Genomic DNA, 15,868 nt, shown 5'->3' with positions numbered 1-15,868 from the left:
ATAGCTTGTTTCACTAAATCAAGGTTATTATTGTTTTGCAGTGTGTAACAGCATTGTCTAATCTTTCCGTTAAACATAGATGTAAACAAACAGAACATGTAACCCTTTCTTGTAGGTGCATAATATTTAATACATTTAGATAATGTATTATGTATTTTTATTTTATTATATCAATTATATATTAGCATACCATACCTAACCTAACACAACTGAGGTGTAGCACAGTAATAAACACAAATCACCTCACACACCGCAGAATGTGCTTTCCAAATTTATAATGCAGGGCCGGACCCAGAAGACCAGGGGGGGGGGATAAAATGTCAAAGGCCACCAACATCAAATAATAATAAAAATGTTATTTAATTTGCCTCTAAATTGGGAACTCATACGTATATATATATATATATATATATATATATATATATATATATATATATATATATATATATATATATATATAGTATTTAGGGTGGTGCTAGGGGCTGGGGTTTGAGGGTGGGGTGTTACATTTGTAATGCGAAAAACCAAAGGGCTATTGTTCGGACTCGTATGGGTTCAACCACTTTTTCATCCCGCAGACACAGCCCTGAATATTCAAAATACGATAGCATTGCTTGGTCAATAACATCATTATTTCGATCTATGACTGCACGTGCTATTGTAGCAATGTGTAAACCACGTAAAATACAAATTAGGTAGGGTATATAAATTCATTGAAAATGTATTAGTCGACATTCTTGTTATTGTTATTTGAGGAAAAATATGGGTAAATCGAAAAACACTTCAGTTGATGTAAAATCGTGTATTAAGAACGTTTTCGATTACTTTGAAGATGAATATCAGCGCGGTAGACCTAGGTATGCTTCTTATCGAATTGTCCATCGAGTTTCCGCTGCACTTAAAGTTTCGGTTTCAACAGTAAAAAGAACTGTGAAAAATCTAAGCTCTACGAATCCAAGCACAGAAATCACTGTTAAAAAACGCGACCGAAAACTCATCGATTTATTTGATAAAGATGTTATTAGACGACGAGTATACAGATTTTATAGAGAGAGCGAATTACCTACATTACATAAGATTAACGTGGCTTTAAGGGAGGAATGTGGAATCAACATATCCGTATCAACTTTACGAAGAACACTCCATGACCTCGATTTTAAATATCAACATATGTCTACAACCGGAAAAGTGATTTTTGATGACGCCAATATATCAGACAGGAGACTGTCCTATCTCCATGAAATATCCAGTTTACGAGAACAGGGGTATTTAATAGTGTATCAAGATGAGACCTGGGTGAATGTCAACCACACAACATCCCACCACTGGACAGATATCCACCCGGGCACAAGTACCGCCAATCACCTGCCGAAATCAGACGCTGCTGATCGAGTTCCTAAACTCTGTTCGGTGACTGGGAAGGGAAAAAGACTTATTATTTGTCATGCTGGCTGTGATAAATATGGATTGATAGATGGCTGTGAATTGATCTTTGAGGCTAAAAAAACAGACGGAGACTATCATGGTGAAATGAATCATGGCAATTTCATCAAATGGTTTGAAGAACAACTTATGCCTTCTCTACCAGAACCTTCTGTTATCGTCATGGATAACGCAAGCTACCACAACAAATTAACTGAGATTACACGATGTCCTGCACTAAACGCTAAAAAGGAAGAAATTCAGTCGTGGCTACGAAACAAAAATATACCTTTTGAGAGTAATATGACAAAGCCAGTTCTTTATGAAATTGTGAAAAGTAACAAATGTGCAAAGCAATTTGTTACTGATGACATTGCTGAACGCCATGGGCACTTGTGTCTAAGACTGCCGCCAAGACATTCTGAACTCAATCCGATAGAAATGATCTGGAGTCAAGTCAAAGGGCACATAGCTCGTCATAATGATGGTAAAATGACCACGGTGCGGAGAGAACTTGCACATGCATTGAACTCTGTCACACCTACACACTTCTCTGACGCAGTTAAACATGTAATAAAGATCGAAGAAGATTTTAGAAAACAAAATAATTTTATAAGAAATAAAATACCCCCTGTGATAGTCCCCCTTAACGAAGATAGTGATGAAGAAATGAGTTTGTCGACTGATTAAGTTATTTCTCCATACCCATCAGGAGTATTACTTTAATGTATGCATGAACTCTTTAACACCAAAAACAATTTATTTCCATATCATTCACTATCAAACAACCTAACAACCTATAAACTAATCGACTAGAAATGCATATAGACTACACATACATACGAGAGAAATGTTTATTTAACGACACACTCAACGCATTTGATATACGTTTATGTGGCGTCAGACAAAACGGTTAAGGAGCATTATGACAATGAGAAAGAAACTCGCTATCGCCACATGGGCCACTGATTCCGATGAGTAATTTTGATAAGCAATAAGGGACGTTTTATATGCACCATCCCATAGACAGAATAGCACATACCACAGCCTTTATACATCAGTTGTAGTGCACAGGCTGGAACTAGACACAACCCAATGGGTCCACCATGTGGGATCGATCAGTCGACCTACCATGAGCGAACGCTTTACCTCTGAGCTACGTCCCGCTCCATATACAAAAGAAGTCTTAAGTGGGGTTGGGGTTGTGCAGAGGGTCACACCTCCACCAATCGCATGCATACCATATTCTTCTCTCTCTCTCCCTATAACCATATAACCATAGATTAAAATATGTTGAGTGCGTCGTTACATAAATGACGTCTCTCTCTCTCTCTCTCTCTCTCTCTCTCTCTCTCTCTCTCTCTCTCTCTCTCTCTCTCTCTCTCTCTCTCTCTCTCTCTCTCTCTCTCTCTGTGTCTGTCTGTCTCTCCCTTCAGCGCGCGCGCTTGTGTATTCCACAATATAATTATAATATTTGATACATATTTTTTTTTCAAACTGAGGTTCTGTTACTTGAACTCCCCACCTGAATCCGCGACTGCTTCATGTTTACAGATATTTTCTTAAATATAGGTCATACTACGATTTGTGCCGATAGGACAATAGAACCGAACATTAGTTTGAAACGCACTATAGAATGATGCTTTTGATATGCAAATGACCTTAGTTATTTATAGGCGAAATAACGTGCATTCAAATGACACAGAGATTTTTAAAAAGTGGAATTAAGTCAACTTCGTGCATTTTATATGATGATTTGTATATAAAACCTGTCAGGGTTTGGGTTTGTTTTCATGTAAATGCAAAGAAAACAAATATCGAATAGGAAATAAACGTAACATTTGCAAAAAACTTTGGGTCTAAATAATTGAACAGGATAATAGTCCGGCAAATTAGATGTCCGTTTATTATACTCTGCAATTTGCACGAGCTGCCAGAAAGTCACGAGAAAAAAAGTGAGGTGTTGGCAGCCTTCTCTCGTAGTGTGATGGATAAGTGTACGAGTCTCTTAGGATTATTGTGGGTTCAAATCTCCATGTCAAAAACTATTTTTAAGTTTGAGTATCAAGTTAATTTTTTTTTTACGTCATAGACTTGTGGATCAGATAAGTGAGTGAATTTTTGTAATCGTCTTACATTTTTGTTACAATACTGAAGTAGGACGAATATTTTGCTTGTATCAAAAGTATATAAAGCAACTACAGATATAAAGTAGGCTGTATGTCCATGTGTTCAACACGAAGAAATATACCCCCCCCCCCCCCAATATGTAACCCAAAATTGTTTTAAAAATATATATATATGAAAACTGGTAACTTAAAAAAAACTAGCATTTGGTGAACAACAAAAGACAATTTCTATATGCACCAACATAATTTTTAATAATATGTTTTGTAAGTTTATATTTTGACGGTACGTCACAATCTGATTAATTGTGATTTTCTTAATCTTTGTCCGATCGGACTTCCATTCCTCGGAATCCTAGTCTGTGGAACCTGTATCCCTAGGATAAACATTAATGAAAACCATTTAACATATTTGTTTATCGATGGTATGGTTTGTTGGGACTAAGATATCATAGAGGCTAGAGTATGATATGTCATATGTTAGACCAAATTAATTTTTAAAATGAACAAAATTGACAAAGCAGGCACATGTTCAGTAAGCTATGCAGGGGAGAGGTCGAGAAATTCGCTTTGAAGAGGGGTGTTTAGAACACGCCACCCCACACCCTATGTACACGCGCCTGCAACATTATTGACAGAAAGGCACAAACTTAAAATTATATAATAACAAGATAATGTATATAACACAAATATCACATTTTATAGTTAAATTATTATTATTATTATTATTATTATCAAATACCAATACAGTCGAACCTGGTCTAACGGTCACCTGTACATAACGGTCACCTGCCTATAACGGCCACTATAAATCCCGCCCAATGTATTTCCTTCCTTATTTGACCTGTACATAACGGTCGCCTGTCCATAACGGCCAGCGGTTACTATTTTCCACCCAAAATCACAGGTTGAACCTGCTATAACGGTCACAAGATGATCGTCGTAAAGACGTTTTTTTGTTTATTTTTTTACCCTGGTTATGTCTTTACTTTTTCAATCATCTTAAAAATTATAAATTAAATGTGTTTATATGGCCATGTCTGTAGCTTTGGGTTTATTTTCTGTCAAAGTAAAGTTCCATTGTAATTCTCTGATCGTAATTGAAAAACAAACGGGCACTCAATAACTTCCGTGACACGCAGTTACTGGTGGTGTAATTCGATTGGTTCTCAGCATCCTCACTGAATAGTAGACGACTTCCCATTGGCTGTACATAATGTAATCTGTATGTATGGTCACTCTATTGAGTCTCGAGAAACCAAACAAATGAGGTATTATGTTAGGTGTTTCCTTGTTTCTAGCCAGACATGATTGGTAAATAAACATGAATATCTGAAGGCGGCGGTCATTGCAGATGTCCCGTGTTCGGATTTTTTAAGCGACTCCTGATCTTATTCAGCTGTAATCAACTGTCATACTCCACTGAAAGATTAGCAGTGACATGAAACAAACAAATGAGTCAAACATGCCACATGGATAATAACTTAAATTACACAAAATATCTTCTGCAAGTCAATGTTAGCGTTTGCGAACTATATTAACGAATACATTTGTATGCAAAATGTCACCGAAAAATAGTACTGCTTTAACGTTAGAACAGAGAAACGATATTATTAACAAATCTGAGAAAGGCAATTTAAGTGCGCGAAAGATCGCCGATCATTTTGGTGTAGGACGTTTTCAGATTAATTCTACTTTAAAAAGGAAAGCTGATGTTCTGGCCGATGTGGACAATAATGTTTCAGCCAAAAGAAAAAGGCAGAAGAAAGCAACAGGCAATGATGACATAAACAAACTAGTGTGGGAATGGTTTAAAAATGCAACATCTTTTTTTTATGACAGTTGTGATATTCTTTAATATATGGGTTCTAATTTTGAACTTGTATATAAGGGTCACCTCTATATAACGGCCACTTTTGTCAGGTCCCTTGGTTAGCCGTTATATACAGGTTTGACTGTATATAATATATAATAGATAATTGTGTTGGTATATCATATGGGCAAGTTATACTTATTTGCGAGTACAAATATGCTTCGAATTATGGTAAATGTTTTTGAGTTACTTTTAAATGTTTAAACATTAATTAGTTGGAACAATACGCAATGAATAAAGACCATGGTTCTGCTCATGTAATAAGGTCAACAAAATGTGTACAAACTCTTGCAAATTATATAAATGGAAAATATTGGAATAAATAGAAAATAAATAAATAAAGAGAGGCGCTAGTATCGTAAGTTAATTACATAAACCAAAAAGGAAACTGGGAAACTGGTTTTCGTTTTGTTTACATTTATAATTTACAGAAAGTAAACGACCGGATTTAAATTTTGATTGTCCAGGAATGCAAGTCCGACCCGGACTTAATATCCTGGCAGTCAGACCAGTATTCCTAAGGAACTTAAGTCCTAGGACTTGCATTCCTAGGTATATTAGACCTAGGACCTGCATTCCAAGGAGATTAAGTCCGGGCAGACCACTGTTGCTACGGACTTGCATTCCGTTTACACCGGAGTCTTATTAATATGCACGATAGCTCATTAATATACGACTATGTGCATGACGTCACAGGTTAGCCACAGAAGAATGGTCGGTGGACGTCATGTACGTTTGCTAGTGTTGATTAGTTCATTAATTAAGCTAGAACAATGGATAGTAATCGATGCCTTATCTGGAAAACAGCACGAGGCGCGTGACCGCTGTGTGAATGAAATGGCCATGTCAGACATTGCAAACTTGTGATGGCAATTCCTTTTGTGTACGGTCTGTATAAGTATTCACTTGTGTCAACATTAATTGAAGCATACGTGTATATTAAATGATAATATTTGTCTTCATTAAAAATGGATTCATATTCATTTGGGTTTGTTGATGACCAATGTTTTAGTTTTAATTCTCAGGTTTGTTAAAACCTTAGCAAGACAAACACATCCTTTTTAACTGACAAACAAATAGCCATTTGCCCGAGAGAAGACAATCAATACTATGCGTATTTTAGCCAGGAAAGTGTTTGCTTAGCGCAGACCCGTGTTTTACCAACCACAACGGCCACGTGCCTCGCCCCGTTTTCTGTATAAGGCATTGAATACTACCCATTGCAGAACAGAACAGAACAGAATATAACTTTGTTACACTCAACCCGTTCCACAACGGTGTTAGAGGAACATACATAATAAATAGTACAAACGTGAGGAGGATGAAATAATAACATATGATAATACATAATATTAATTGATAATAACTGTAACAGTAGTAGTAGTAGTAGTAGTAGTAGTAGTAGTAGTAGTAGTAGTAGTAGTAGTAGTAGTAGTAGTAGTAATAATAATGGTGGTAGAAGTAATGGTAGTCGTAGTAGTATAATAATAGTAGTAGCAGTAGTAGTAATAGTAATGGTAATGGTAGTACATGGTACAGTATTAATAATAATAATAATGATAATAATAATAATAATTGTAATATAGCTAGGAAACAGTTTTGATTGTGACATGAGTTATTCAGTTACAAGGACGTTTAAAAACCTGGCAAATTACATTTATAAATTTCGCCAACTTCTTTAATACACTTATTTTCTTACTGCTCATTAGTTCTTTGAATTTGTAGGTGCTTGGTCTAGTATAATAATAGGGATGTAAAAATCTTACTCAGGAATTATGAAAAAATATACATACAAATAAATAATGGAATTCATCACCAATGTCACTTTCATCACATAAAGTACACAATCTGTCTTCAAATAATATGTTATTCCACCTTCCAGTTTCGACAAGTAAATAGTGATTTGACGTTCTAACTTTTATAATTAATCTCCACAACCGTTCGGTAATTATATTTAAATATTTTTAAAAAATGAGTTCTTTAAAAAGTTGATAGGTTTTGGCTCTTGATGACATTGATATGCTATTATTCCATATTTGTAAATATTGATCATTTTGCCTAATTTTAATTTGTTGTGAGAGCCAAGTTAACGATAAAAAGGTATGTGATATCCAAACATCGCTCATTCCTAAATGCTCCAAAATATTTTTAATATCAGTGAGGCAATTATAATTTATTCTATTTGTAACATGATCTGTCAACATAAATCTATATAGAAGAAATTATAATTTTGATTGATTCCTTGAAATAATGCGTGCCCAGTAACAAACCATTCTTCTTTGAATATTTAATTCCACGGGCACTTTCCCCAATTCTCCGAATAACATAAATAATCGGGTGGATTTTTTTGTTGGCAAGATGTGTTGGAAGAAATTTATTTCAACAGAATCGCATATATCGTTTTTTTCCATATGCCCAAACTTCACAACCGTGTCACAAGATTGGGAGAACCATTGATTCAAACATTTTAAGTTTACACTCAATCGATAGATTATTGTCTTTAGATTTCGCCAATACAAAATACATAGCTTTAGTTGCTTGATGTTTTAATTGAGCCTTGGTCGTTTTAAAATCATTTAATTTGCTAAAAGTGACCCCAAGGTATTTAAATTCCTTAATATATTCAAGAACATATTTTCCAAGTTTGAAAGTATATTTATAAATTCTGGCATTTCCACTGAAAATTAAAACTTTAGTTTTTGAGATATTTATCTTTAGTTTCCATTTATTACAGTACTGATCGAATACGTTTAGTGTGTGTTGTAAATCAGCGGCATTGGTAGCTAGTATAGCAGTATCATCTGCATAAAGTAAGCAAAGTAAGTGAATGCCGATGTCGAGCGGGTTTTGTTGGTTTTCACCAATGGGGGTAACTCCTTTACATCCAAAATTAATTAAATATGTTTCTAGGTCATTTATATACAAAAAATAGGACTGGGGATAGATTTTCACCCTGACGGACGCTGTTACTGCATGGGAATAATGAAGATTCTGATTGTTTGCATATATTAATGATTTTATGCCTTTATACATTTGGTAGATTACCCTAGCTTAATTAATGGACTAATTAACACTTGCAATAGGGTACGACGTCCGCCGAACCTTCCTACAGGCGACTGGCCTGTGACGTCGTGCATATTAATTAGCTAGTGTGCATATTAACGAAGATCCGGCCAGTGGGCAATGTTCTACTTACTAAAAGTACGCTACTAACAACCAAGTCTGGACCGTATCAAATGTGTTGGCATCTGAAACCATTACACTAATTCAGTTACATTTAACATTTACATTTAGTATTCCATCAAGCTACTGAATGAAAAGATCCAATAATCATTAACAAAGATATTGTTAAGTAGAGGATCCCATCGGTAGTAGCTGTCTTTCTATAAACAAGGCACTAGATATTCACATATATATTAATAATTAACACTGAGGTAGCGTGGATGTAACAGCATGGTGTTCGGACACAAACCCTCCCATGAACCCCTATTTAAATCGAAAATAGTATTTACTTTTTAAAAAATACCTATATACATGAAGAATTAATGTTCTGATAATGGAACTAAATATTTTACTTACACTGCACATCCAGAGTAATGGTCTTGTCTAATGATTTCTGTATGTTTGTGTTCCTAGCCGTACACGTGTAGTCACCAGCTGCTGATCTCTGTATGTCCTTTAATAACAGCACAGAACTGGTTGATTTAGTCTGAGAGTTAAACTTCCAGGTAAAAGAACAGGATGAAGAACAGTTAGTCGCTTCACATGACACAGCTACATCATCACCTTCCTTCACTGTCAGTGGAGAAGTGGTGTTCAGCTGGACACTGTCTGGACCATCTACAACATAAACAAAATAAAAATCAATTTAATTACTTTGTATAACAAGCATACACAGGGTCATACCTAATCTAAATTAACTACGGGACAATCATACAGGGTCTTTCCCCAGCTAGAGAAAAAAGGTTAATTTTAAGCTATCTGAGCATTAGTATCGTTTATTGTTTCGGGGACGGGGGTACCTCTCCTCTAGGTACAGCCATCATATAATATATGTCATGTCCGGTGTTCGAAAACTAGAAAGCTATTAAATGTCAGTCCCTGTTCAAATCAATTCAATTACTATATTTATTTTTCCCATATTTGTCTGAATGGTTAAGGTCAGGGATTGTCAATGTTAAACATTGTTTTCTTTAACAACACGACTAGAGCACATTGATTTATTAATCATTGGCTATTGGATATCAAACATTTGGTAATATTACATATAGTCTTAAAGAGGAAATCCGCTACATTTTTCCATTAATAGCAAAGGATATTATATATTTATATTTTATATGCACCATCCCACAAACAGAATAACACATATCATGGCCTTTGATATACCAGTCGTGGTTAGCGAGCTGGATCGAGAAATAGTCGAATGACACCACCGACATCTGGGATGTCTGTCCAGGACAGTGGGTTAGTTGTTAATGTTTAGTGGTTAGACGGTTAAAATCGCTGTCTGTCGTCAGAGATAACTCTGTAACGAAACACATGGGAGTTTTGCCTATCACTGAGTAAGGTCACTAGACAAAGATTCCCACTCTAATACAAACATAATCTTATGTTTGGCATGGAAATTCATAGCATTGATCATTTTCCAGTTCGCTGATCAGTGTAAAGGAAATTAAAGATAAAAAGAAAGAAATGTTTTATTTAAATCAACACATTTTATTTACGGTTATATGGCGTCAGACATATGGTTAAGGACCACACAAATATTGAGAGAGGAAACCCGCTGTCGCCACTTCATGAGATACTCTTTTCGATTAGCAGCAAGAGGACTTTTATATGCACCATCCCACAGACAGGGTAGTACATACCACGGCCTTTGATATACCAGTCGTGGTGCACTGGCACCTCACCGTGGTGCAGGGGTGTAACATTCTCTTTGAGAATGGCCAATACAGCACAAATTGAAGTTTAGAGTAAAATTCGGTGTCCGTAAAATTCTGTGATATTTGTATTTGTATGTTTGCACAGTTCTTTACACTGTTTTTGTTTAAACCTTGAATTTTTATGTTGATGTTGATCATCACTTTATTTATTTGCATTACCATAGTTTGACACCCAATAGCCGATGTATTTTTCGTGCTGGGGTGTCGTTAAACATTCATTCATTCATTCATTCATTCATTGGTGCACTGGCTGGAATGAGAAATAGTCCAATGGGCCCACCGACTGGGAGCGATCACACACCGACCACGCACCGAGCAAGCGCTGTACCACTGGGCTATGTCCCGCTCACGGAATTGTCAAATACCATACGAATTGTGCAGTAGGTTCAATCCAGTCAGTATACAGTGTGTGTTTGTATTACGTATCAAATACATTGAACGTGTTTTAAACAGTCACCACTATTAAAATGAGCTATATAAATAATTCTCATTGTTTACTGCAGATCATTTTGAACTAAGGAAGAATATTAAAATGGTCTCTTAAGATTTCAGGATAATTTATCGTTCATTAAGTAAAATATATAACAAATTTAGCATATTGAATTATACTACTCACAGTACACTGTCAGTGTAAACTGTTTAGTTTTAGACTTTGGTATGAGTGAGTTGGTCGCATTACACGTGTACACATTCCCTGTCTGACTCCGGTTGATGTTTGTCAGTTTTAACAGAGAGGTTGCTAAGATCCGCTGATTTCCCAGAGTCCATGAATTGGAACACGGTGGATTACAACCAGTAGCAGCACACGTCACAGTCAGACTGTCTCCTTCTGATACAGACCCAGGTGATGATGGACTGAGTGTAACAGAGTCTGGACCACCTGAAAAAGATAAAAGACAGTTATTTTAATATTTCCAGGAAAATATAAATGCTTCACTGCGTTAACAATGTCAGAGGTGGTTAGAGAGACAACATTTTTTTCTGTATTGTATGTTGCACTGTTAGTCTTAAATTTGCAGCAATATACATTCTCTCATTTCCATTAACCGTGAAGTGGTACAGAAAGAAAGAGTTGTATTTTATGCTGTACATTTTTCTTATCAAGACTTAAAGGTTAAGTATGGCAGTCACAATTGCCATAGTTTGCTGTGTGTACACTTAAACTTAAAACAAATAATCACTTTCTTTAGTGCAGGCGCAGATTCAGATAAATAATTCTGGGTGTGCACAACCCTCTCACACATATTTAGGAGTGCCCTAAAACATTCTATTTAACAGACGCTACAGGTTTAAATATTGTTTATTTAACGACACCACTAAAGCACATACATTTATTAATCATCGTCTGTTGAATATCAAGTATTTGTTAATTCAGACACATACAACGGCCTTTAATATACTAGTTGTGGTGCACTGATAAGAACTAGATGGTAATGGGCCCACCGACGGGGATAGATCCTAAGTCGACGGCACATCAGGCGAGCGTTTTACCAGTAGAGTACATGTATTATCATCGTCGGCTTTGGATTTTTTCTGGACAGGATTACCCTCTAAGAGTCACCACTGGCGGCTGAAGTTCAGACATCTCTGTCAGTCCACTGGTGGTTGAAAGCCAGGAATCTATATGGCAGAGATGCTCTAAGTATGTAGGCTGGTTCAACAATGGTGTAGTGTAGTTGTCATCGCTGATGTCTTTGAAGATGGGGATGTCACTAGCGCAACTTCTGATGTCTTAAAGTCAGAACACACACACACACACACACACACACACACACACACACACACACACACACACACACACACCGAAATGCACTGCCAGTCATCGCTTCCTGATCCTCTTCCTCCGTCGTGTCTACTGGCCATAAACTATGGTTACAGTGACAGTTTAGTCCATGTCGACAATTCGGAATTAACTCCACTGTACACCTTACAAATCCGAGCATCGTTCCCAAGGAGTAGCCTGTCAGATCGAAAGTTACCGAGAGAACTTAATAGCTACTGGCATCGTCGAGAGCTGAAGCCGGACTTAATGATTAGAGAAACCTCAAAGGGTCATCTTATATACCGCGATCTCTGATGTACCATTCATGAGACACTTGTTGGGACAAGGAAAAACCTGAGTCCATAACAGGCGATCAATAATGAAAATCATCGACTTCAGGTGAGCAATCTACCAGTTCGTTAGATCCCGCCCCTTGTGTTGGAAAATTGATAGGGGAGCGCGACGAAGCCCAGTGATAAAGAACTCACTTGATGCGTTTTCGGTTTGAGATCAATCCACGTCGGTGGATCCACTGGGCTATTTCTCTTTCTAGCCAAGGCACCACGATTAGCTGTGGTATATGCTATCCTGTCTATGGGATGGTGCATATAAAAGATCCCTTGCTACTGGTGGACAAATGTAGCGAGTTTCTTCTCTAAGACTTTATGTAAAACACCCAAATGATTGGCATCCAATACGCGATAATTAATATATCAAGGTATTCTAGTGGTGTCGTTAAACAAAACAAATTTTAATTTTAAACTGATATGTAGGAGGAGGTGGTTCATGCGGTCAGATCACTACATATGCTGAGCTCCAGCTTCTGATGCCTATGCCTCAACAAACTCTCAAAACACATATCCAGTTCCAAATGGTATAAACCTGTACATATATACGTGATATTTAGCGAAATATCCAGCACGAATTTCAGTAATGTTATTTTTTTTCCTTTTGTGTTCAGTGTATCTTCGTAGTATTAGAATTTAATATGGACACACAAAACATCAGATGTTAATTAGCAAAATAGCCAAAATAGCAGATGAGCAAACTGGGTCCCAGTTTTGGTTGATCGCTTTGGCGAATTAAAGTCAGAGACACTAAGTTTGGCTATCTACAAACATGTAAAACACATCGGGATAAAGTTAAAATAAAGTGAAACAAGAGTATGTGATGTTAAAACTTGGAACCCACTCTCAAAATAGATTAGATATTGTTACCATAACCTTTACTTCTAACAGGTACGTGCATTTTTAGAATTGTGAAATATGCATTTCGTGGCATTCACACACTCATGGCGGGTGCCAACGGTGGGACAGAATACCTTATATCATCACCATTATGACAGTGATTCCTGAGTGCATATCACCACAGCTGTACTTATTCTAAAAGTTTGTTTTATTTAACGACGCCGCTAGAGCACATTGATTTTTTATCTTTATCATCGGCTATTGGACGTCAAACATATGGTCATTCTGACACTGTTTTTAGAGGAAACCCGCTGTCGCCACATAGGCTACTCTTTTTACGACAGGCAGCAAGGGATCTTTTATTTGCGCTTCCCACAGGCAGGATAGCACAAACCATGGCCTTTGTTGAACCAGTTATGGATCACTGGTCGGTGCAAGTGGTTTACTCACTCACTCAGGGTTTGGAGTCGGTATCTCGATTAAAAATCCCATGCCTCGACTGGGATCCGAACCCAGTACCTACCAGCCTGTAGACCGATGGCCTGCCACGACGCCACCGAGGCCGGTGTACTTATTCTAATGAAGTCTGTTTTGATTTAGTAAACTAGTCTGTCAATGACAGTCCTCTTTGTGGCGGTGCCAGATGGGTGACATCTACAGTAAAGGATCTCATTGAGATTGGCTGTCCTCCTATATACGAGGCACTAGATATAGGCCAGGAGCATTAGCATATTACCCGGAAAAAATTAGTAGAAAGCAGAATTTTTCAGGAGAGTTCCAGAAAACCATACCTAGACCAACATCACAAAGTTCTGCAAATTATATCCTGTGGCATTTTTTTAAATTCAAGATGGCCGCCAATACCATCAGCGAGAAATGGGAAAACTCCAAAAGCATCATAACTGCTCAACCACAGGCATCATAACAATTATTTTAATGTGTAAATCCATGTTTCGAGTGTGCTGAATTCAATGGGTGCAAATATGTTTCAATTCCATCTGAAATAATCCAAGATGGCTACCAATAAAGCTAATAATCGGCTCAAGAACCAGACATTTCTTTACTTTAGAGCTATACTAATACATAATCCACAATACGTTAAACTGAAGAGGGGTTTTCAAAACAACATCTTGACAAATGGAGATAGGGCAAAACACAAAAGCATTTGTGTGAATTATGACCTGGCAAGTGAATTTTGACCTTGCGGATCAATTTTCTTGTTCTTGTTTTATAACATTATTTGACCAGTGGACTAAATATGTTACTAATTTCACTATCATTTATTTGTTGGGCAACAATAATTTACCGTTTTAGCATTGTAGGCCGCCGACCCATATAAGGACAAATATGGAAATATGCATAGCATTACCTAAATGGCATTTACATTTTGTTTCTTAATACTATAAATTAAGAAGATAGACCCCAACTTGTATGAATTTCGAGAACTGGTTGATGAATTGAGTAGCTTGATAGTGAGGGTGATCTGGTAAATTTTATATTTGACAATGCTGATATCAATGTTAGAACACTTACAGGCCATGGCACTTGGTACGTTCTCAGTGACCAGCCTGCCATTCCTCGGTTAACTTAGAAAGTCATGATTATTGTCCAAAAAGGTCAACTTGAAAAAATATAAATCAAAGTGTACAAAAAGCCCACTGCCCCAGGATTGAAGTCCATCATGATTGGGCCCCTTGATCCTCCCAAACCAAACCCAACTCCTGAAAGTGTCCAAATGCTAGGATAGTATCTGGTTAGCACATTTCTCACTTGGCATCCCTGTTTTACAATGTCCATTATGGAGTAACTTCAGGCGATGTGCTGTGGTGGGAGATGATTATGAGAAAAGTAAGATTTAGATCTTGCCATTCGTTAATCAGGACCCATCTCAACCTGAAACTATTCTGCTGTGTGATTTGCACAAAATGTGTCAAAAGCATTCACTTGGTATTTGTCCTGTCACATTTGACCAATCCCTGTACATCAAGGCAATTGAAATTATGGTATCGTCCTTCCCAGAGCTCAATAAGATTGTTGTTAGACTTGGGGGATTTCACTTACTCAGTCATATATGGGATTAATTGGATATGTAATTGGTGGTAGTGGTTTCGAAGATCTGTGGGCAACTATTTATGCTCCAAATACTGTCATTCATATGATGACAGGCCATGCATATGCTTGTGCACTCTGCGCTCATATTTTGTCATCAGTAGTTTTTGTGTCCACATTACTACAGACACATGGATGTCTCAATAGCATAAATCTCACTCGTCTCCAGGCTATACATAAACGTCTGCTGGATGGTCAATGTCCCACTGACTTTGCGGATAATGATGAATATGTCCAAAGGCTCACACATATTATGGATAGTCTGATGGAAGATGACGTCACTCAGAGTAGAACAGGTACACTCTGAGTTGAATATTTGAAACACGTGTCCCTCATTAGGCATTTCATCTGAGCAGAGCACTCTGGGGATTGAGATTTACATCATCTTGTAGTCAGTGAAATGAACCCCGTTCCATGCTGCTGGTCACATCGCACATACACTATCT

General features: G+C 37.0%; 1 protein-coding gene across 1 annotated transcript; it reads right to left on the bottom strand.

Moving 5' to 3' along the window:
* Nucleotides 1-8,992: 8,992 nt before the first annotated feature.
* On the bottom strand, nucleotides 8,993-14,853 carry LOC121391626 (carcinoembryonic antigen-related cell adhesion molecule 1-like). The gene is made up of 3 exons (XM_041523188.1): nucleotides 14,847-14,853; nucleotides 10,981-11,244; nucleotides 8,993-9,261 (listed from the first exon to the last, which is right to left on the bottom strand). The coding sequence occupies exons 1-3, from the start codon at nucleotides 14,851-14,853 to the stop codon at nucleotides 8,993-8,995; spliced, it is 540 nt and encodes a 179-aa protein (XP_041379122.1).
* Between the last annotated feature and the right edge of the window lie 1,015 nt (nucleotides 14,854-15,868).

The sequence above is a fragment of the Gigantopelta aegis genome, unplaced genomic scaffold (genome assembly GCF_016097555.1).
Source record: "Gigantopelta aegis isolate Gae_Host unplaced genomic scaffold, Gae_host_genome ctg2751_pilon_pilon:::debris, whole genome shotgun sequence".
In the NCBI taxonomy this organism is placed as follows: domain Eukaryota; kingdom Metazoa; phylum Mollusca; class Gastropoda; order Neomphalida; family Peltospiridae; genus Gigantopelta; species Gigantopelta aegis.
The sequence above is the reverse complement of the archived record's forward strand: the minus strand, read 5'-3'. Positions and strand labels throughout refer to the sequence as shown.

Excerpts from the sequence above, each read along its gene's own strand:
- LOC121391626 (XM_041523188.1), bottom strand. Across the intron at positions 9,262-10,980 it reads GTTTACACTGACAGTGTACT|ATGGTCCAGACAGTGTCCAG; the intron begins GTGAGTAGTATA and ends TTTATGTTGTAG.